At 58.1% G+C, this 22866-nt stretch overlaps 2 protein-coding genes across 2 annotated transcripts; both read right to left on the bottom strand.

The window, feature by feature from the left end:
• Window positions 1–5218: 5218 nt before the first annotated feature.
• On the bottom strand, window positions 5219–6786 carry LOC128800017 (MAPK-interacting and spindle-stabilizing protein-like). Its single transcript, XM_053964903.1, has 3 exons — window positions 6777–6786; window positions 6065–6578; window positions 5219–5911 (listed from the first exon to the last, which is right to left on the bottom strand). Exons 1-3 carry the CDS (start codon window positions 6784–6786, stop codon window positions 5302–5304), a joined length of 1134 nt encoding a protein of 377 aa, XP_053820878.1. The 3' UTR covers window positions 5219–5301.
• SOCS7 (suppressor of cytokine signaling 7) lies at window positions 6518–22261 on the bottom strand. Its single transcript, XM_053964902.1, has 10 exons — window positions 21438–22261; window positions 18500–18564; window positions 17693–17797; window positions 16984–17085; window positions 14982–15112; window positions 13866–14034; window positions 11270–11398; window positions 10492–10627; window positions 9089–9231; window positions 6518–8112 (listed from the first exon to the last, which is right to left on the bottom strand). Exons 1-9 carry the CDS (start codon window positions 22259–22261, stop codon window positions 9111–9113), a joined length of 1782 nt encoding a protein of 593 aa, XP_053820877.1. The 3' UTR covers window positions 6518–8112; window positions 9089–9110.
• Between the last annotated feature and the right edge of the window lie 605 nt (window positions 22262–22866).

The raw sequence follows: 22866 nt of genomic DNA, 5'->3' as shown, positions 1-22866 counted from the left end.
GGTGCTGGTGTCGGTGCCGGTGTCGGTGCCGGTGGCGGAGCCGGCGCGCCCCGGTGCGGCCCCGCTGCCGCCGCCTCTCGCCGCCGCCGCCGCCCACGCCCGGCGCCTCCCGGCGCATCCCGGGAGCGGCGTCATGTGAGCGGCGACGGGAGGGGGCCCCCCCGGCCCCACCCGGACCCCGCCGCCGCCCTCCCCTCCCTCCCCTCCGCCCGGCCCCCCCGGGACCCCGCCAGTCTCATCCCGCTGCTTCCCTCCTCCTCCTCCTCCTCCACCCATCCATCCATCCCTCCATCCATCCATCCATCCATCCATCCATCCATCCATCCATCCATCCATCATCCATCCCTCCATCCATCCATCCCTTCATCCATCCATCCATCCATCCATCCATCCATCCATCCATCCATGGATTCCATCCCTCCATCCCTCCATCCATCATCCCTCCATCCCTCCATCCATCCATCCATCCATGGATTCCATCCCTCCATCCATCCATCCATCCATCCATCCATCCATCCATCCATCCATCCATCATCCATCCATCCATCCATCCATCCATGGATTCCATCCCTCCATCGCCCATCCATCATCCCTCCCTCCCTCCCTCCCTCCATCCATCTGTCTGTCCATCCATCCACCCATCCATGGATTCCATCCCTCCATCGCCCATCCATCATCCATCCCTCCCTCCCTCCATCCATCCGTCCGTCTGTCTGTCCATCCATCCACCCATCCATGGATTCCGTGGATTCCATCCCTCCCTCCCTCCCTCCCTCTCCCATCTCCCTCTCCCACATTTCCCGGGGCTGTGGCGCTCCCGGGGGTGCCCCTGGCAGTGCCCGGCGCGGGGGTGGCCCGGTGGCAGGGGTGGCTGGCACTGTGTCCCCCCCGCGGGCTGGCTTGGTGGCCCCTGGCCGGGGCTTGGCCTGTCCCGGGGGCCGTGCCAAGCCCTCGGGGCTGGGTAAATGTTAGCTCGGAGCGGCGCCGGTGCCAGCCCAGCGCGGCCCGCTGACCCCTGGGGCACTGCCAGCGCCCGGCGCGGATCGGCCGGGGACGGCGGGCACTGTCATCCCATCCCTGGGTACGGCCCCCGCTGCACTGGCGTGGGCCTGGGCCGTGCCTCAGTTTACCTTGGATTGATCCCATGCTGTGCCTCAGTTTCCCGTGGACTGATCCCGTGCTGTGCCTCAGTTTCCCGTGGATTGATCCCGTGCTGTGCCTCAGTTTACCTTGGATTGATCCCATGCTGTGCCTCAGTTTCCCTTGGACTGATCCTGTTCTGTGCCTCAGTTTCCCGTGGATTGATCCCATGCCGTGCCTCAGTTTCCCTTGGATTGATCCCAGGCGGTGCCTCAGTTTCCCTCGGATGTCCCCACCCCGTGACTCAGTTTCCCTCATTCCCACACTCCCCCAGCACATCGGGCCGAGCGAGGCCGAGGAGGGGTAGCGCCCCCCCACATACACCCCCCACAGGACCCAGCCCCAAACTGGGGGTTCGGGCACCCCAAACCCACCCCTGGGCCAGTCCCGGGCCCGTGGCTGGGGCAGAGCTGGCCAAGGGTGGGGTCTGGGGATGGGACTGAGGGGGGGGATTTTGGGGTGGGATTTAAGGTTGGGATTGAGGGGTGGGATCTGGGGATGGGATTTAAGGACGGAATTTTGGAATGGGATTAGGGACCCGATTCAAGGACGGGGAGCAACACCCTGCCACCCAACGGGATATTTTTCCACAGGGTGGGCATCACCCCCCTCTCCCTGACCCCGCCGAGGCCGGGGCTGCATTCGGGGGTCCCGGGAGGGCCCGAGGGCGCAGCGGCACCCGCGGGATTGGGATTGGGGTCGGGGGGAGGCGGAGCGGGAAGAAAGCGCCCTTTGTCCGGGGGCCGCGGGGGCCGCGCCGCTTTCTGATGCTAATGAGGCGGTAAAAATAAAGCTCCAGCCCTGCTGGGCCTCGGCCAGCCCCGCTCGGGGGCGGCCGGACAAAAGCGGCTTTTTTTGGGGGGCCTGGGGGCAGCGAGGGGGTGCCCCGGGTCCCCACGGGCTCCTCCGTGCCGTGGGCGCATCCCGGGGTCCCGAATTCCCGGAGCATTCCCGGGGTCACGCATTCAGCACCACCCCAAAGCTTCCCCGGGCTGTGGGGAACCCAAATCGGCCTCGCTTCCCCATCCTTGAGACCCCAAATCCGCCTCTTTCCCCATCCTGGGGATCCCAAATTTGCCCTGCTCCCCACCCCAGGGACCCCAGATCTGCCCCATCCTGGGGACCCCAAATCCACCTCATTCCCCACCCAGGGGACTCCAAATTGGCCTCGCTCCCCTCCCTGAGACCCCAGATCTGCCCTATTGCCTGTCCCGGGGTCCCCAAATCTGCCACATCCCTGAGACCCCAAATCCGCCTCATTCCCCATCCCGGGGACCCCAAATCTGCCCAATTCCTCATCCCGGGGAACCCAAATCTGCCCAATTCTCCATCTCGGGGACCCCAAATCTGCCCAATTCCCCATCCCGGGGACCCCAAATCTGCCCAATTCTCCATCCCGGGGAACCTAAATCTGCCCAATTCTCCATCTCGGGGACCCCAAATCTGCCCAATTCTCCATCCCAGGGACCCTAAACCTCCCTATCTCGGGGACCCCAAATCTGCCCAATTCTCCATCTCGGGGACCCCAAATCTGCCCAATTCTCCATCCAGGGGACCCTAAACCTCCCCATCTTGGGGACCCCAAATCTGCCCAATTCCCCATCTCGGGGACCCCAAATCTGCCCAATTCTCCATCCAGGGGACCCTAAATCTGCCTAATTCTCCATCCCAGGGACCCTAAACCTCCCCATCTCAGGGACCCCAAATCTGCCCAATTCTCCACCCGGGGAACCCCAAATCTGCCCAATTCCCCATCCCAGGGACCCCAAATCTGCCCAATTCTCCATCTCGGGGACCCCAAATCTGCCTAATTCTCCATCTCAGGGACCCCAAATCTGCCCAATTCTCCACCCGGGGGACCCCAAATCTGCCCAATTCTCCATCTCGGGGACCCCAAATCTGCCCAATTCTCCACCCGGGGGACCCCAAATCTGCCCAATCCCCCATCTCAGGGACCCCAAATCTGCCCAATTCTCCACCCGGGGGACCCCAAATCTGCCCAATTCTCTATCTCGGGGACCCCAAATCTGCCTAATTCTCCATCCCAGGGACCCCAAACCTCCCCATGCCGGGGACCCAGACCCGCCCCACTCCCCACCGTGGGGTGCGGTGGGGAAGGGTCCTCGGGCGTTCCGGCAGCCGAAGTTAAAACCCCAAATCGAGCCCCGCCCGCCCGGCCCTGTCAGAGGCGTTGTCCCCGCGCCCACCGCGACACGGCCGCTGTCCCCGGGGCAGGGGACCCCGGCCCCGCCGGGTTTGGGGTGCAGGAGGAGGAGGAGGAGGAGGGGGAGATGAAGCTCCCCGGGGCTCTGAGCCCCCACAAACCCCCCCAGCCCCAATTGTGTCGCTGCGCGGCCGGGGGCGATCAAAGCGGCCCGAGGGGGATTTGGGGGGAGGGAAATGGGGGAAGGGGTTGGGGAGGGGATTTGGGGGGAGGGAAATTGGGGAAGGGGCTGGGGAGGGGATTTGGGGGGAGGGAAATTGGGGAAGGGGCTGGGGAGGGGATTTGGGGGGAGGGAAATTGGGGGGGAAGGGGCTGGGGAGGGGATTTGGGGGGTGGGAAATTGGGGAAGGGGCTGGGGAGGGGATTTGGGGGGTGGGAAATGGGGGAAGGGGCTGGGAGGGGATTTGGGGGGAGGGAAATTGGGGAAGGGTTGGGGAGGGGATTTGGGGGGAGGGAAATTGGGGAAGGGGCTGGGGAGGGGATTTGGGGGGAGGGAAATTGGGGAAGGGGTTGGGGAGGGGATTTGGGGGGTGGGAAATTGGGGAAGGGGTTGGGGAGGGGATTTGGGGGGAGGGAAATTGGGGAGGGGATTTGGGGGGAGGGAAATGGGGGAAGGGGCTGGGGAGGGGATTTGGGGGGGACAAGAGAGGGATTTTAGGGGGCAGGAGAGGGATTTGAGCTTCTCCAGCCCTTTGGGGTCTCAGCCACCCCACGGGGATGTGGGAAGCGGGGGCACCCCGAGACCCGTGGGGGTACCGGGGGCAGCCGGGGGGGGCTCTGGGAGCTCCCCCCGAATGGGTTTTGGGGTGCCAGGACCACCCTGGCAGCACCCAGAAATCCCCCAAATGTATTTTTGGGAATTGGGAGCACCCCAGGAGGGCACCCCGAGATCCCTGATGGGTTTTGGGGTGCCAGGACCACCCCGGGGGGGCACCCAGAGCTCCCCCCCGAATTTTTGGGGCACTTGGAGCTCCCTGATGGATTTTTGGGGCACCCAGAGCTGCACCCCAAATATTTTTGGGCACTGGCAGATCCCTGATGGATTTTGGGGCTTCCTGAGGGGGCACCCAGGTCTCTCCCTGAATTTTTGGGGGGCACTGAGAACTTCCCGATGGATTTTTGGGTTTTCTCCCAATTCTGGGGGGGGCACTGAGAACTTCCCGATGGATTTTTGGGTTTTCTCCCAATTTTGGGGGGGGGCACTGAGAACTTCCCGATGGATTTTTGGGTTTTCTCCCAATTTTGGGAGGGGCACTGAGAACTTCCCGATGGATTTTTGGGGTACCAGGATGCCCCAAAAAAAGGGACAAAAAAAGGACCTGGAGGGGTTGGGAGGGGGTCAAGGACTCGGAATCCACCACAAAAAACATCCAACAATTTCCAAGATTTTTATTTCAAACCCTTTCTCTCTTCCCTTCCCACCCCCGCGACAGAAAAAAAAAAAAAGAAAAAAAAAAAAAAAAGAAAAAATCCCAAACAACCCAAAAAAAAAAAACAAAAAAAAAAAAAAAAAAAAAAAAAAAACACCCAAAAATCGACGCTAAAAATGAGTTTTACAAACACCAAGTCAGCTCTTCCTGGCTGACCCTGTAGGGAAAAAAACACCCCCCAAAAAAAACCCCAAAACCCCCAAAATCCAGGAATTCCACGCCAGCAGTTCCTAAAATCCCCCACAAGAGGCCAAACATGCCTATAAATACAATATTTACACACAAACCCCACAGCTCCCCACCCCAAAAAATAACCAAACACACCCAAAAGTGCATTTGTGGTTCATATCAAAACCCATTATTATTAATATTCTTATTATTAATTAAATTTTTTTCATTAAATCTGAAAGATTGGCCTGCAAAGTCCGTTTGGTTTTTTTTATTATTATTTTTTTTAACCATTTAGTAACTTTTCTCATATATTTATGAAAATAAATTATACAGCCACTATTTGAATAAATTAAGCACACACCAAAAAAAAAAAATAAAATTAAAAATTAGAAAAAGGGGGGGATAAAAAATAAAAATAAAATGAAGCAAAAGCTGCTTTTTTTTTTTTTTTTTTTTTAATTCCAAAGGGTGATTCCCAAAATCCTGGGAATCTCCTGCCCTGGGAGTTGCTGGAATCTGCTCATTCCTCCTCCAAAGGTGAGGCTGGATCCTGTGAAATTCCTGGGGTTTGGGGTGAAGCCCTGGACTGGGAGTACTGGGAGCACCCCAGGGTGGATTTTTAGGGACTGGGAGAACCCCAGGGTGGGATTTTGAGGAACTGGGAGCACTGGGAACGCTCCAGGGTGGAACTGGGAGCACTGGGAACGCTCCAGGGTGGTACTGGGAGCACTGGGAATGGCCCAAGATGGATTTTGGGGCACTGGGAGCACTGGGGACACCCCAGGGTGGCACTGGGAGCTCCCCAGGGTGGGATTTTGGGGCACTGGGAGCACTGGGAGCTCCCCAGGGTGGGATTTTGGGGCACTGGGAGCACTGGGAATGGCCCAAGATGGATTTTGGGGCACTGGGAGCTCCCCAGGGTGGGATTTTGGGGCACTGGGAGCTCCTCAGGGTGGGATTTTGGGGCACTGGGAGCACTGGGAATGGCCCAAGATGGATTTTGGGGCACTGGGAGCACTGGGAGCTCCCCAGGGAGGGATTTTGGGGCACTGGGAGCACTGGGAATGGCCTAAGATGGATTTTGGGGCACTGGGAGCACCCCAGGGTGGGATTTTGGGGCACTGGGAGCTCCTCAGGGTGGGATTTTGGGGCACTGGAACACCCCAGGATGAGGTTTTGGGGGATTGGGAGCTCCCCAGGGTGGGATTTTGGGGCACTGGGAGCACTGGGAGCTCCCCAGGGTGGGATTTTGAGGCACTGGGAGCACTGGGAATGGCCCAAGATGGATTTTGAGGCACTGGGAGCTCCCCAGGGTGGGATTTTGGGGCACTGGGAGCACTGGGAATGGCCCAAGATGGATTTTGGGGCACTGGGAGCTCCCCAGGGTGGGATTTTGGGGCACTGGGAGCACTGGGAGCTCCTCAGGGTGGGATTTCGGGGCACTGGAACACCCCAGGATGAGGTTTTGGGGGATTGGGAGCACCCCAGGGTGGCAAAAAAAGCCCCCAAAACCCCCCAGCTCCCATTCCCAGAGCCCCCCCAGCTCCACTTTTCCCTGATCTGCTGCTCCCCCTTCCCAAACCTCTCCCCATTCCCAAAGAAGAGTGGGAATGCTGCCACCACCACCCCATGGAGAGAACAGGATTTTCCCTGGATTTTCCCTGGATTTCCTCACACCTTCCCAATTCCCTGCATCCCAGTATCCATCCCTGATCCACTTTTCCTTTTTCCATTTTTTTTCCCAGAGTCAGGGTTTTTTTTTGGGAAGGAAAGCTGGAGCAGGCCTGGCTCTTGGGAAGTTTTTCCCTCACACAGTCCCATGAGGTATTTCCATGGATTTTCAAGCTCAGTTTCACCCAGAAACCTGGAATTTTTTTAAGGATTGTGGGTTTTTTTTTTTTTTTTCCTCCAAATCCCAGCTGGAGGAGGCAGGCAGGGCAGGATTTGTAGCACCTTTCGTGGCAAAGCAGCTTGGAATTTTTTTTCCATTAAAATCCACAGGAATTCCAGGTCTGGGATCACCCCCCCCAGGTCCTGGCAGCTCCCAGGGCTCCAGGGAATCCTCAGATCCGGCAGGATGGGGCAATTCCTTGGATTCAGAGCACTGGAATGCTGCTCCTTGAAACACAGCAGGGAAGAATTCTCCAGAATTCCCAGCTGGAAGTTCCCCCACGGAATTCCTGCTCAAGGGATGGAGCAGCAGCCCGGGATCCCAAGGGGTGAGGGAGGGAATTTGTGCCCAAAAACTGGGAAAGATCCACAACTCTCCTGGATTTGCTGTTCCCAATGTCCCGGGGAGAGGAGGGAGCTGCTCCAGGAGGATCCTCCAGAGGAAATCACCATTCCCAGCCTCTGGAATCCACCAGGGACAGGCTGGGAGAGCCCATCCCAAGTTTGGGATCCCTGCAGGATCCAGGGAGAGCTCCAGCAATTCCAGCAGCAGCTTTTCCACCTTCCCAGGGCTCCAGGGGAATCTTCCAGGAATGTTCCCTTTGGATCCACCACATCCCATGCTCTTCCTTCCTCTTCTTCTTCCGTGACTCCAAGCTTTTCCCAGGATGCTCCTGCCAAACCTGGAGGGTTTGGCTCTCTTCTCCCAAATCCTGGGAAGTGGGGGAGCTGTGGAGCTGCTGAGAATTCCACACTTCATTTATTCCCAGGGGTTATTCCATCCCCCTGCAGCTCTCCAGTGAGGATCAAAGCCTTGCCACGACGCCTCGGAGCAGAGGGATCTTCCCAGAAAATTCCCCCTTTTTTTTCCTCCCTCTCCCCCACCTTGAAATTCCCAAGGTGGGATCAGAAAATCCAGTGTTCCTCATGCTGAAAATCCAAAAAAAAAAAAAAAAAAAACCAAAAAATCCAGAGCCATCCAAATTGAAAACTCCCAGGAAAGCTTGGGAATAGTGCCGTGACATTCTTTGTTCCGCGGGGATCCCACGGGGCCGGGCTCGCTTCCCCAGGATTCCTTTTCTCAGGAGCCAGGGCTCCGGATCCTGCTCTGCTGGGTTTCCTGGGAATGCTGGGATTCCTGGGAATGCTGGGATTCCTGGGAATGCTGGGCCCTCTCCTCCAGGGAAAAGAGCAGAAGCAGCAGCAGCAGGAGCTCAGCCTCCTCCCCACCACGGCAGGAGGGCAACAACCAAATTCCTGCTGGGAAAAAACACCGGGAATTGGGATCAGATGGGATTGGGAGGGATCGGGGCCTGAAGGAGAGGGGGAATGGGGATGGGAGTGGGAATGGGAATGGGGTGGGAGCAAGGGAGGAGCAGGAGGGTTGGGCCCCTTCCCGAGGAAAGATGGGAATGGTAAAAGACCAGGAAGCCTCGTTCCCCTTCCCAAGGAAAGTCAGGAATGGTAGAAGAACATGAAACCTTGTTCTCCTCTCCAGAGAAAGCTTGGGAATGGTAAAAGGCCAGGAATGCTGTTCCCATTCCCAAGGGTAACAGGCAAGGAAGACTTGCTCTCCTTCCCGAAGTTTGGGAATGGTAAAAGGCCAGGAAGTCTTGTTGTCCCTCCCAAAGAAAGTTTGGGAATGGTAAAAGACCCCTGAGGGAGCAGCCACGGCGTCTCCAGGGGGGATTGTGGTTCTGAGGGAACAGCAGGACGTGGGTCAGATCCTGGGATGAGGCACCATTCCTGACCATTCCTGGGGCATTCCCAGACCATTCCTGAACCATTCCCAGATCATCCCCGGATCACTCCTGAACCATTCCCAGACCATCCCCAACCATCCCAGACCATTCCAGGACCATTCCCAGACCATTCCCTGATCATCCCAGACCATTCCCACACCATTCCTGAACCATTCCCAGATCATCCCTGGATCACTCCTGAACCATTCCCAGACCATCCCCAACCATCCCAGACCATTCCTGAACCATTCCAGGACCATTCCCAGACCATTCCAGGGCCATTCCCTGATCATCTCAGACCATTCCCACACCATTCCTGAACCATTCCAAGACCATTCCTGAACTATTGCCAGACCACCCCCAAACCATTCCCAGATCATCCCCGGACCATCCTGACCATTCCAAACAATCCCAGACGATTCCCAATCATTCCCAGACCATCCTGACCATCCCTGGACCATTCCCAGACCACTCCCGAGTCATTCCCGCACCGTCAGTGCCGGGCCGGCTCCGCTACGTGGAGGATTCGGGCTCCTGCTTCTGTCGGGAGATGAGCTGGGCCTCCTTGAGGGACAGGTACTGCTCCTCCTGCGGGTCGTAGTAGTAGAACTTGCGGATGTAGGAGATCAGGGGCCTGGAAAAACACCGGGAACAGCCGGATCCCTGAGCCACAGCCCCTCTGAAACATTCCCAAAACACAGCCAGAGCCTCTTCCCTGGAGAAACACCGGGAACAACCGGATCCCTGAGCCACGGCCCCTCTGAAACATTCCCAAAACACAGCCAGAGCCTCTTCCCTGGAGAAACACCAGGAACAGCCGGATCCCTGAGCCACAGCCCCCCAGGAATTCCCAAAACACAGCCAGAGCCTCTTCCCTGGAGAAACACCGGGAACAGCCGGATCCCTGAGCCACGGCCCCTCTGAAACATTCCCAAAACACAGCCAGAGCCTCTTCCCTGGAGAAACACCGGGAACAACCGGATCCCTGAGCCACGGCCCCTCTGAAACATTCCCAAAACACAGCCAGAGCCTCTTCCCTGGAGAAACACCAGGAACAGCCGGATCCCTGAGCCACAGCCCCCCAGGAATTCCCAAAACACAGCCAGAGCCTCTTCCCTGGAGAAACACCAGGAACAACCGGATCCCTGAGACACAGCCCCTCTGAAACATTCCCAAAACACAGCCAGAGCCTCTTCCCTGGAGAAACACCAGGAACAGCCGGATCCCTGAGCCACAGCCCCTCTGAAATTCCCAAAACACAGCCAGAGCCTCTTCCCTGGAGAAACACCAGGAACAGCCAGATCCCTGAGACACAGCCCCTCTGAAATTCCCAAAACACAGCCAGAGCCTCTTCCCTGGAGAAACACCAGGAACAGCCGGATCCCTGAGCCACAGCCCCTCTGAAACATTCCCAAAACACAGCCAGAGCCTCTTCCCTGGAAAAACACCAGGAACAGCCGGATCCTTGAGCCACAGCCCCTCTGAAATTCCCAGAACACAGCCAGAGCCTCTTCCCTGGAAATCACCAGGAACAGCCGGATCCCTGAGACACAGCCCCTCTGAAATTCCCAAAACACAGCCAGAGCCTCTTCCCTGGAAATCACCAGGAAGAGCCGGATCCCACAGCACAACCCCTCCAACACTCCCAGCCCTCCCAGCACCTCCGCAGGAACAGGAGCTGCTTCCCAAACCTCTGGCACAGCAGGGAATTCCTCATTCAGAATGGCACGGCTCAGAATTCCCACTGCACCCCTAAACCCCACAGGACATCGATCCCGCTATCCCAAAGCTGGAAAAGCCAACGATTCCCTCCCGGATCTGTGGTCACAGATCCCTTCCCGCTGCCTGGGAGGGAATTCCAGGGATTGATCCATGGGGGAATGCCAGGACTCACTTGGGCAGCGGGAGCTCGGGAATGTGGTCGATCCGGACCAGCTGCCGGATTCGGAAGCGGCAAAGGTGCTGCAGGGATTTGACATTGCTGAACCTGGAGACGGGATACAGGAGCTGGACGGGCGTCGGAGGGAGACCTTTTTTGGGAGAAAAAAGGAGATTCTGGAGATCAGGATTAGGCAGGATTAGATTCCCGGGCTCACCTGGAACATCCCATTCCCAGGGTCACCTGGATCCCTGGACCATCCCATTCCCTGGCTCACCTGGACAATCCCATTCCCAGGGTCACCTGGATCCCTGGACCATCCCATTCCCTGGCTCACCTGGACAATCCCATTCCCAGGCTCACCTGGATCCCTGGACAATCCCATCCCATTCCCTGGCTCACCTGGACAATCCCATTCCCTGGCTCACCTGGAGCCCTGGACCATCCTATCCCATTCCAGGCTCACCTGGAGCCCTGGACCATCCCATCCCATTCCAGGCTCACCTGGAGCCCTGGACCATCCCATTCCAGGCTCACCTGGATCCCTGGACCATCCCATCCCATTCCAGGCTCACCTGGAGCCCTGGACCATCCCATTCCAGGCTCACCTGGATCCCTGGACCATCCCATCCCATTCCAGGCTCACCTGGAGCCCTGGACCATCCCATCCCATCCCATTCCCAGGCTCACCTGGATCCCTGGACAATCCCATCCCATTCCCTGGCTCACCTGGACCATCCCATTCCAGGCTCACCTGGATCCCTGGACCATCCCATCCCATTCCCAGGCTCACCTGGGACCCGGGAGCGCAGGAAGTAGAGGAATTTCCCATTTTTGGAGTGCATGATCGCCCTCTTGATGAACTCCACCACGGACTGGCAGCGGTCCTCGAACTTGGGGTGGCACCACAGGCTGAAGGTCCCTTCACGAGAGAAAGAATTCCCATTATTCCAGGGGGATTTCCGGGAAATCGTAGGGGGATTATTCCCATTATTCCAAGGAATTTTTGCCAAAGCACATGGAAATCATTCCTGTTATCCCAGGGGATTTTTGGGAAAGCAGAGGGGAATAATTCCCTTTATTCCAAGGAATTTTTGGCAAAGCACAGGGGAATTATTCCCTTATTCCAAGGAATTTTTGGCAAAGCACAGGGGAATAATTCCTGTTATCCCAGGGGATTTTTGGGAAATCCCAGGGGAATTATTCCTGTTATTCCAAGGAATTTTTGGGAAAGCAGCTTCCCCAGCACCATCATGGAAGCAACAGTGGGAGGACGCTCAGTGACAAATCTGGCATTCCCAAAATCCCCTGGAATGGGCTCTGTTTTATGGATTTGGGAACAGCTAAACTTTTCAGTATTCACATATTTAATAAATTAAATATTCTTCTATTGAATATATTAAATATTCTTCTATTGAATATATTAAATATTCTTCTATTTAGTGAATTTAGTATTCTTCTATTTAGCAAATCAAATATTTTTATATTTAATCAATTGAATAAGTATTTAATCAAATAAATATTCTTATATTTCATATTCTTGTTATTGTTATTATAAGTTATTATGTATTATAAATATTCTTCTATTTAATCAATTAAATATTCTAATATTTAGGAAATTAAATACTCTTATATAATACATAAAAATGTTTGAAATATTTCAAAATATTTCATATTTATGAAATTAAATACTCTTATAATACATTACTCTCATACTTAATCATTCAAGTATTTTCATATTTAATCAATATTCTTCTATTTAACAAATTAAATATTCTTCTGTTTAACAAATTAAATATTCTTCTGTTTAACAAATTAAATATTCTTCTATTTATTAAATATTCTTCTATTTAATCAATTCAATACTATTCTATTTAATCAATTCAATATCCTTACATTCAATCAATTGAATATCCTTTTATTTAATAAATATTTCATTAATGTTCTGATATTCTGGAGTGTCCCTGCTCCATGCCAGCATTCCCAAAGGAAGGTGACCTTGGAGCATTCCCAGCTCCAGGTGCTGTCCCCATTCCCCAGCCCTGGGATCATTTTCCACAGCAGCAGTTTCACGTTCCTGCTCCTTGATTAACGGCATTGTTAATTAGGCCCTGGGTGCCACCTGAGCTGCCCAGGTGGCCCAGGATGAAACTGGAGCTGGGGACACCAGAGCTCCCGGCGGGTCACAGCGGCCCGGACATCCCCTCCTCCCACCAAAACCCGGGAATTCTGCAGGCTGGGCACAATCCCAGCTGTCCCCCGGGCACCGGTGGCACCGTGTCCCCAGTGCCACCTCCGCCTGGGCTCCGGACACTTCCAGGGACGGGGACTCCGCGTGCGGCCCGTTCCAACGGCTGACCACGCTTCCCGGGAATGAATTCTCCCTAAAATCTCCATCTGTCAGAATTCCCTTTAAATCCACTTTTCCAAGGCACTGCCAGCTCCTTATTCCTATTTTTCCAGGGCACTGCCAGCTCCTTATTCCCATTTTTCCAGGGCCCTGCCAGCTCTCTATTCCCATTTTTCCAAGTCACTGCTAGCTTCTTATTCCACTTTTCCAGGGCACGGCCAGCTCTCTTTTCCCACTTTTCCAGGGCACTGCCAGCTCCTTATTCTCATTTTTCCAAGGCACTGCCAGCTTCTTATTCCCACTTTTCCAGGGCATTGCCAGCTCTTTGTTCCCACTTTTCCAAGGCACTGCCAGCTCTTTGTTCCTCGGTAGTGCTCCATGTGGGTGTGGTGAGTGAATTTATTTACTGGAGCTGGGAATGGCATCCCAAAAATTCTGAAATCCTGGGAATGACTCACCTCGGTAGTGCTCCATGCGGGTATTTATTTACTGGAGCTGGGAATGGCATCCCAGGGATTCTGAAATCCTGGGAATGGCTCACCTCGGTAGTGCTCCATGCGGGTATTTATTTACTGGAGCTGGGAATGGCATCCAAGGGATCCTGGGATCCCGGGAAGGGCTCACCTCGGTAGTGCTCCATGCGGGTATTTATTTACTGGAGCTGGGAATGGCATCCCAGGGATTCTGAAATCCTGGGAATGGCTCACCTCGGTAGTGCTCCATGCGGGTATTTATTTACTGGAGCTGGGAATGGCATCCCAGGGATTCTGAAGTCCCGGGAAGGGCTCACCTCGGTAGTGCTCCATGCGGGTATTTATTTACTGGAGCTGGGAATGGCATCCCAGGGATTCTGAAATCCCGGGAAGGGCTCACCTCGGTAGTGCTCCATGCGGGTATTTATTTACTGGAGCTGGGAATGGCATCCCAGGGATTCTGAAATCCTGGGAATGGCTCACCTCGGTAGTGCTCCATGCGGGTATTTATTTACTGGAGCTGGGAATGGCATCCAAGGGATCCTGGGATCCCGGGAAGGGCTCACCTCGGTAGTGCTCCATGCGGGTGTGGTGCGTGATGCCCTGCGAGCGGAAGCTCAGGCTCAGGATGTAGCGGGGGTCGGAGCTGTCCCGCACCAGGAAGGACCCGTCCGGTTTCCCCTTCAGCTTCATCTCGGCGTCCTCCCAGTTCATGGGGCCCCAGTACCAGCCGCACTGGGAACAGAGAGCGGCAGCTGGGAATGGGGATTCCCTGGGAATGGGAAAACTCCCAGCAGGCCGCCCCCCGTGTGGAATTTCACCCGGTGTGGGCGGCTGGCATTGAGGGATGAGGGGACGGGACGGGACGCCCTGAGGGGACAGAGCGGATCCAGACCCCCCTTCCATGCTCAGAAAAGGTTTTCCTGGACTCAAGTCCTGGATTCCCAAATCCCAGTCTCTGAGGGGTCGGAAACTCAAATCCCAGTCTCTGAGGTACCGCATTCCCAAATCCCCATTCCTGAGGGGCCGCATTCCCAAATCCCAGTCTCTGAGGGGTCAGAAACCCAAATCCCAATCCCTGAGGCATGCATTCCCAAATCCCAGTCCCTGAGGGGCCACATTCCCAAATCCCAATCTCTGAGGGGCCGCATTCCCTAATCCCAGTCCCTGAGGCACTGCATTCCCAAATCCCAGTCTCTGAGGGGCCAGAATCCCAAATCCCAGTCCCTGAGGGAACAGATTCCCAAATCCCAGTCTCTGAGGGGCCAGATTCCCAAATCCCAATCTCTAAGGGGCCGCATTCCCTAATCCCAGTCCCTGAGGGGCCAGAATCCCACATCCCAAACCCTGAGGGGCCACATTCCCAAATCCCAGTCCCTGAGGGGCCAGATTGCCAAATCCCAGTCCCTGAGGGGCCACATTCCCAAATCCCAATCTCTGAGGGGCCGCATTCCCAAATCCCAGTCCCTATGGGGCCAGAATCCCAAATCCCAATCTCTGAGGGTCCAGATTCCCCAATACCAATCTCTGAGGGGCTGTATTCCCAAATCCCAATCTCTGAGGGGCTGTATTCCCAAATCCCAATCTTTGAGGGTCCAGATTCCCCAATCCCAATCTCTGAGGGGCCGCATTCCCAGATCCCAGTCCCTGGGGGCTCAGATTTTCCCGCCTGCTCCCGGTACCTTCTCCAGCTCCCTCAGGCTGGCGGCGAAGCTGCTGGGGTCGGGCCGGGCCAGGGGACACTGCAGGTGTGGCGGCGGCGGCTGGCCCGAGGCCTCCGGGGGCCGCAGGGGCACGATCCGGGGAAAGGCGTCTGCAGGGAGAGACAGCCGGGACACTGTCACTGCCATTGTCACCCAGAGACAGCCGGGACACTGTCACTGCCATTGTCACTGCCATTGTCACCCAGAGACAGCCGGGTCACTGTCACTGCCATTGTCACTGCCATTGTCACCCAGAGACAGCCGGGTCACTGTCACTGCCATTGTCACTGCCATTGTCACCCAGAGACAGCCGGGTCACTGTCACTGCCATTGTCACTGCCATTGTCACCCAGAGACAGCCGGGACACTGTCACTGCCATTGTCACTGCCATTGTCACCCAGAGACAGCCGGGTCACTGTCACTGTCACCCAGAGACAGCCGGGACACTGTCACTGCCATTGTCACTGCCATTGTCACCCAGAGACAGCCGGGTCACTGTCACTGCCATTGTCACTGCCATTGTCACCCAGAGACAGCCGGGTCACTGTCACTGTCACCCAGAGACAGCCGGGTCACTGTCACTGTCACTGTCACCCAGAGACAGCCGGGACACTGTCACTGCCATTGTCACTGCTATTGTCACCCAGAGACAGCCGGGTCACTGTCACTGCCATTGTCACCCAGAGACAGCCGGGTCACTGTCACTGCCATTGTCACCCAGAGACAGCCGGGTCACTGTCACTGTCACCCAGAGACAGCCGGGTCACTGTCACTGTCACTGTCACCCAGAGACAGCCGGGACACTGTCACTGCCATTGTCACTGCTATTGTCACCCAGAGACAGCCGGGTCACTGTCACTGCCATTGTCACCCAGAGACAGCCGGGTCACTGTCACTGCCATTGTCACCCAGAGACAGCCGGGTCACTGTCACTGTCACCCAGAGACAGCCGGGTCACTGTCACTGTCAGGGTCACTGTCATTGTCACCCAGAGACAGCCGGGTCACTGTCACTGCCATTGTCACTGCCATTGTCACCCAGAGACAGCCGGGACACTGTCACTGCCATTGTCACTGCCATTGTCACCCAGAGACAGCCGGGTCACTGTCACTGTCATTGTCACTGCCATTGTCACCCAGAGACAGCCGGGACACTGTCACTGCCATTGTCACCCAGAGACAGGCGGGACACTGTCACTGCCATTGTCACTGCCATTGTCACCCAGAGACAGCCGGGACACTGTCACTGCCATTGTCACCCAGAGACAGCCGGGTCACTGTCACTGTCACCCAGAGACAGCCGGGTCACTGTCACTGCCATTGTCACTGCCATTGTCACCCAGAGACAGCCGGGTCACTGTCACTGCCATTGTCACTGCCATTGTCACCCAGAGACAGCCGGGTCACTGTCACTGCCATTGTCACTGCCATTGTCACCCAGAGACATGCGGGTCACTGTCACTGTCAGGGTCACTGTCATTGTCACCCAGAGACAGCCGGGTCACTGTCACTGTCAGGGTCACTGCCATTGTCACCCAGAGACAGCCGGGTCACTGTCACTGCCACTGTCACCCAGAGACAGCCGGGTCACTGTCAGGGTCACTGTCACTGCCATTGTCACCCAGAGACAGCCGGGTCACTGTCAGGGTCACTGTCACTGCCATTGTCACCCAGAGACAGCCAGGGTCATTGTCATTGTCACCCACACAGACAGCCCAGGGTCACTGTCAGGGTCACTGTCACCCAGAGACAGCCAGGGTCATTGTCATTGTCACTCACAGGGACAGCCCGGGGTCATTGTCACTGTCATCGTCACCGACACAGACAGGGTCACTGCCACCCAGAGATAGCCCAGGGTCCCTGTCACAGTCACTGTCACCCAGAAACACCTGGAGATTCCAGGAGGGAAAAAAGTGGAATACAGGAGAGAAAAAGCAGAATTCCAGGAGGGAAAAAGCGGAGCTGGCCAAGCTCAGCTGACCTGGGGCGTGGGGCGGAGGAGGCGGAGGCAGAGGGAAGGATTGCAGGGAAGAGCCCATGGGCCCCACAAGCACAGCCGGAGGCAGCGTCCCACTGATATCATCTAGGAGAGAGCAGAGACAGGTCAGGAAACAGGGAAAGAACAGCCCCAGAGCCCGGAAAACAGCATGGAAAAGGGAATTTGGGAATTCTCAGCAGAGCCCAGAAAACAGCCTGGAGAGGGGAATTTGGGGATTCCCAACAGAGCCCCAGACCCCAGAAAACAGCATGGAAAAGGGAATTTGGGAATTCTCAGCAGAGCCCAGAAAACAGCACGGAAAAGGGAATTTGGGAATTCTCAGCAGAGCCCAGAAAACAGCATGGAAAAGGGAATTTGGGAATTCTCAGCAGAGCCCAGAAAACAGCATGGAAAAGGGAATCTGGGGATTCCCAGCAGAGCCCCAGAGCCCGGAAAACAGCATGGAAAAGGGAATCTGGGGATTCCCAGCAGAGCCCCAGATCCTGGAAAAGGGAATCTGGGGATTCCCAGTGACAACTCCTCTCTGGTTTGGGTACTGCTGGAGGACAGGGATTCCTTTTCCAGCACTGGAATTCTCAGGGCTCCAGGGACCATTCCCAGGTTTCCAAGGACCATTCCCAGGACCCCAGGGATGATTTTCAAGGTTCCAAGGACAATTCCCAGGTTTCCAGGGACATCCCCAGGGCAGTACCGAGCAGGCTGAGGCTCCGGCGCGGCGGCGGCGGAGGGGTCGGAGGGTGAGGGGAGCTGAGCCCTCGCTGGGAAATGTCCACGTCCACCAGTGACACCGTCTCACCTGGAAAAGGAGATGGAAAAGCCCAGCCAGGGCTGGGATCAGGCAGGCCTGGTCCCCAGGATGAGCACAGGGAAAGGAATTCCGCAGGGTTTGGGAGATTTTTCCCATGTGCTGCTCCCAAAATAAATTTCTCAGTCTTTGGAGAGGCCTTGAGGGAATTTGCCCCAAGCCCAGCAGCTGGATGGGATGAGGAGGCTCCAAGGGATTTTTTTTCCAGCATGGAATTCCCACATCGAGCAGAGCTGATCCATGTGTGGCACCAGGGACACGGTCATTTTAAAAATAATTTTATTTTAAAAAGTCCTTTTAAAAATAATCAGATAAACTAATAATTAACAAAATGAACCTCCCAGATTAAAGCAAAACTTCTACATCTCCAGGTTTTCCTCTGCAGATTCCTTTGAGGAAAAGCAGCTCCTCTCCTGGGGGTCTTAGGCCCTGTCCTTGGGCTCAAGACCCCATTCCTGGTGGTTCAGGCCCCATTCCTGGTGGTTCAGGCCCCATTCCTGGTGGTTTAGGCCCCATTCCTGGGCTCAGATCCCCTCTTTGGGGTCTCCTTTTTGGGTCTGAGGCCAGCAGGACCGAGGGACACCTCAGAGATCCCGGTTTGAGATCCCACAAAAGCAAAATTCCCCGTTCCCCGCTCATCCCACAGCAAAACAAAAAAAACCCAAACTTGCACAAATCCCCCCCAACCCTCACCTGTGAAGAGGGGGCTGAACACAACCGGGGAAAAGGCACTTTGGGTTCTTGTCAGTCTGTGTTTCCTGTGAGGAAAAACAGGGGAAAGTGGCGTGAGGAGAGATGAGGAGACTCGGAATCCCAGCAGGAAATAAACAGGAGAACCTTCTCCCACCAGGGAAACCTTCTCCCACACAAGAACCTTCTCCCACCAGGGAAACCTTCTCCCACACAAGAACCTTCTCCCACCAGAGCAATTTCAGCCACAAGAACCTTCCCTGACCATGAGAATCTTCTCCAGCCTCGAGAAACTTCTCCCAGTGGGAGAACCTCCTCCAGCCAGGAGAACCTTCCACTGCCACGAGAAACTTGTCCAGCCTCGAGAACCCTCTCCCACCAGGAGAGCCTTCTCCAACCTCAAGAACCCTCTCCCACCAGGAGAGCCTTCTCCAGCCTTGAGAGCCTCCTCTAACCAGGAGAATCTTCTCCCCAGCAGGAGAATCTTCTCCAGCCTCGAGAACCTTCTCCCAATGGGAGAACCTTCTGCCACCTCAAGAACCTCCTCCAGCCTCAAGAACCCTCTCCATCCTTCCCAGGACCTCCATCCACGTGTTTCTCCAGCTCCTAATCAGGGCAGGAAAAGCTGGCGCTCCGCCCTGCTCCAAAGCAAATCCCTGAGCAGGGAATTAATCAGGATTTTGGACAGAAAACCCTGAGCAGGTGCCAGGGAGCCACGGAGCTGTTTCACAACAGACCTCACGCTGCTTCCCAGCATTGGGAATTGCCAAATTCCAGGGGCAAAACAGGGTTGGGTCCCGGAGCAATCCAGGGGTTCTGCCTGGAGCACCCCAAAGATGTGAGTGAAGGGTGGGGGAGCTCAGCCCAGAGAGGCCAAAATGGGTGGGAACAGCTCAAAGGGCAGCCCTGGAGAGGGCCAGGAGCACCTGCATTCCCAGGAACAGCAGCATTCCCAGGAACAGCAGCATTCCCAACCAGTTTTGTAACTGCCAGCTCCCACCAGATCCATCCCATATCCATGGGGGGCACAGGTCAGGAGGCAACAACTTCCAGCTCCCAGCAGAACCAAGGAAAGGTCCTGGTTCTTCATCATCATCATCATCATCCCACCAGAGGAAAAAGGACCACGAATGACCCACCCCTCAGCACCAGGATGGGATTCCTGGAACTGGAGGCAGCAAAGTCCTGTCTGACCCACAGGAGCTGCTGCATCGGGCACCCTGGAGTAACCTTTGTTTAAAAATGCCAAATCAGTGCGAGGAGCTGCACGAGAAGTGACCACCAAAGTGACCACCAAAGTCCCAGACCAGAGGAAGAGCAGGCAGCGATTCCCAGGTGTTTCCCTGCTCCCAGCCCTCTCCAATCCCAGCCCCGGGAGATCCCAGGACTGCTGGAATAACCCCAATCCCAAGAGCAAAGCTTTCTGTCGTTCCAGGCACCTCCTCCGGGGCCGTTTGAGTCACCTGTGGGCAAGGAGCCACCGTCTGAGGCTGCTCCAGCTGCCCACGTGCCCAGGGAGGCTCCTCGGGGCCACAGGAGCTCCAGAGAGGCCTCAGCACCTGCCAGGCTGCAGGGCTGGGAGCTGCCAGCTCCCCACCCAGCCCCTGCTTCAAAGCACAGCTCATTTTGGGGTAATTTTGGCCTCCTCGGGCTGCCAAAGGGCGCTGTCCCCACACGCCAGGGCTGCAGGTCATGCCTGACCCCGGGTCAGCAGCTCCAGCCTGGAGAAAAGCTTCCTGAAGCTCATCCATCAGCAGCAGGAGGAGGAGGCAGCGCACCCCAAAATCCCTGCGGAGGGTGAAGGAACCCCGCAGGGAAGGCACTGAACCCACCCCTTTACTCCCTGCTGCACAGACCTGGCCCTCTCCGGGAGAAATCTCGGCTCTGCTGCCGGGAATGTCACGGAGAGTGGCTCCAGGAGCCCGGGAAGCAGGGATGGAGCAGCCCTGGACTGCTCACAGCTGGGACCGAGCAGCTCCTGCCCCGCTGGAGCAGCAGAGGTGATGGAACAGGGATGAGGGACAGGAGGGACCTGTGGGGTCCCACACCAAGAAATCCCGGGATTTGTGCCCCCATCCCAGCCAAGCTCTGGCTGGCAATGATTCCTCCTGCACGGAGGGAGGGAGAGCTGAGCCCCCACAGCAGCAGAGCCTGGGGAGATCACCCTGAGGTGACACAATGCCAGTCCCGTGGGGACAGCAGAGGGGACAGCGCTGCCCCAGCACCTGCAGCAGCCCGAGCCACCCGTCCCCTCATCAGCCATGGAATCACAGAACCTGGAGAAGCCCTGTGAGATCAGCGGGTCCAACCTCCACAGAACCCCACTGCGGCCACCAGCCCGTGTCCCCAAAGTACCACATCCTCACATCTGCTGAACAACTCCAGGGATGGCGATTCCACCACTTCCACGGACAGCCTGTGCCTCACCACATTTTGCACCAATAAATCTTCCCCAACATCCAACCTAAACCTCTCCTGGGCACAACTTGAGTCACCCCATCCCTTGTTCCCTGGAGCAGAGCCCGACCCTCACCTGGCTGCTCCTTCCTGTCAGGAATTTGTGGAGCAAGAAGGTTCCCCTGACCCTCCTCCCCCGGCTGAGCCCCCCCAGCCACTCCTCACGGGACTGATGCTCCAAGCCCTGCTCCCAGAGGTTTTTCCACCATCTCCATCAGAGACGCAGGCCTGAATCAGCGCGACCCTGCTCCGCCGGCCTCTCCCGGGCTCCAGTGTGAGCGACGAGGCCTCGGCAGCTGCTCCGAGAGGTTGACCCCAACCGGGACCCGCCGCGTGGGATGGCCCCGGAGCCTCGCATCCCCCTCCGGCACAGCGGCACAGCATCACAGCAGGGCCCCGGGACACCCCCGGCCGCGGGGACACGGCCCGCACCCCGCGCTGCCCCGGCGGCATCCTCCCCATCCCGCCGCCGGTACCCCCGTACCTGCCCGGCTCCTGCTCCCGGCCGCGGGCCCCGCACACATCCGTGAGGCTCCCGGCCGAGGCGGCGGCGCTGGCGGCGTCCCCGGTGGCCGAGCCGCCGCTGCAGCTCTTGGTGCGGAAGAGGCGGCTGAGGCGGATGCGGAGCGAGCCCTTCCTGCCGCCGGGGCCGGTGCCGGTGCCCGCGGGCGGCGGCGCGGGGCCGGGGGCTGCCGTTCTGCCGGCGGCGCGGGCGGCCCCGCGCCCCGGGGACCCCGGCTCGTCCTCGGAGCCGCTGCCGCCCTCGTCGGGCTCCAGCGCCTCGAGCACCAGCAGCGCATCGCTGGTTTCCTCGCCGGCGGGCGGCCCGAGGCACGGGCAGGGGGTGCCCGCCGCGCCCGCCGCCCCCTTCGCCCCCAGCCCCGGCGGGCGCAGCCCCAGCGCCGCCAGCTGCAGCTCCAGCCCGCTCTGCGCCGCCGCTCCCCAGCCCGCCGCCGCTTTGGGCTCCAGCGCGCAGCGGTGCCGCGGGCACAGCTCGGCCCCGCCGCCCCCCGGGACCCCCCCGCCCGCCGCCGCCGCCGCCGCCGCCGCCGCCGGGCCGCAGTCCTCGCCGGGCCGGCCCTCGGCCGCCGCGTTGCGGAAAACCATCAGCTGCGGCCGCGGGCTGCGCAGCGCCGGCCCGGCCCCCGGCAGCCGCCCCCCGCCGCCGGGCCCCGCGCCCGCCGCGCCGGCACCGGTACCGGCGCCGCCCGCCGCGCCCGCCTCCGGCCCGGTGCCATAGCCCAGCAGCCGGCTGAGCACCCGGTACGAGGCCGCGGCGGCCGCCGCCGCATCCCCGTCGCGCTGCATGGCTACGGCCGCCGCATGGCCCGCGGGGACCGGGACCGCACCGGCACCGGCGGCCGCCGCCGCCGCCCTCGCACGGCCGCGGCGCCCCCCCCTCGCCGCCGCCGCCGCCCCGCCCCCGCGCTTCCGCCGCTGGCCGCGCCCCCCGGTGCCGGTCCCGCCTCTCCCGGTGGTTGTGGTCCCTCCCCGGTGTGGAGGCCGCGCCCCCGAGCCCCCCGACCGCACGTGGAGGGACCGCGGGGACAGCCTGCGGGCAGCGGGACACGCACGGAGCACAGGGAGCCGCTCCGAGCCCCCGCATCCACCGGCGGCACCGGCACCCAAGGGTGGCTCCGGCATCCGCGGGCGGGACCCGCTCCGAGCCCCGGGAGCCCCTCCGAGTCCCCAGTACCCACGGGCGGGACCGGTTCCGAACCCGGCACCACCGCGGTCCCGGCGCCCACGGGGACGGGAGGGTCACGGATGGTGGGGCCGGGGGGCACCGAAGGCTCCCGGACACGCAGCTCCAGCCGTGACCCATGGGACTCATCCCCCGCTCCGGGACAGGGGAATGCGGTGGGGGAAACTGAGGCACGGGCACGCGCCGCTTCGTACCGCGAGCCCTGCGC

This window comes from Vidua chalybeata, chromosome 26 (genome assembly GCF_026979565.1).
Source record: "Vidua chalybeata isolate OUT-0048 chromosome 26, bVidCha1 merged haplotype, whole genome shotgun sequence".
Lineage (NCBI taxonomy): Eukaryota > Metazoa > Chordata > Aves > Passeriformes > Viduidae > Vidua > Vidua chalybeata.
This window is presented reverse-complemented; position numbering and strand designations above follow the sequence as displayed.

Bases quoted from the DNA above. Each gene is read 5' to 3' on its own strand.
- LOC128800017 (XM_053964903.1), bottom strand. The intron at 5,912-6,064 runs GTGCTCCCAGTG...TCCCACCCTGAG, and splicing joins CCCCAAAATCCCACCCTGGG to GAGCTCCCAGTGCCCCAAAA.
- SOCS7 (XM_053964902.1), bottom strand. From the start codon at position 22,261: ATGCAGCGCGACGGGGATGCGGCGGCGGCCGCCGCGGCCTCGTACCGG. The intron at 18,565-21,437 runs GTACGGGGGTAC...TTTTCCTCACAG, and splicing joins CGGGAGCAGGAGCCGGGCAG to GAAACACAGACTGACAAGAA. The intron at 15,113-16,983 runs GTCAGCTGAGCT...CTCTCCCTGCAG, and splicing joins TCCTCCGCCCCACGCCCCAG to ACGCCTTTCCCCGGATCGTG.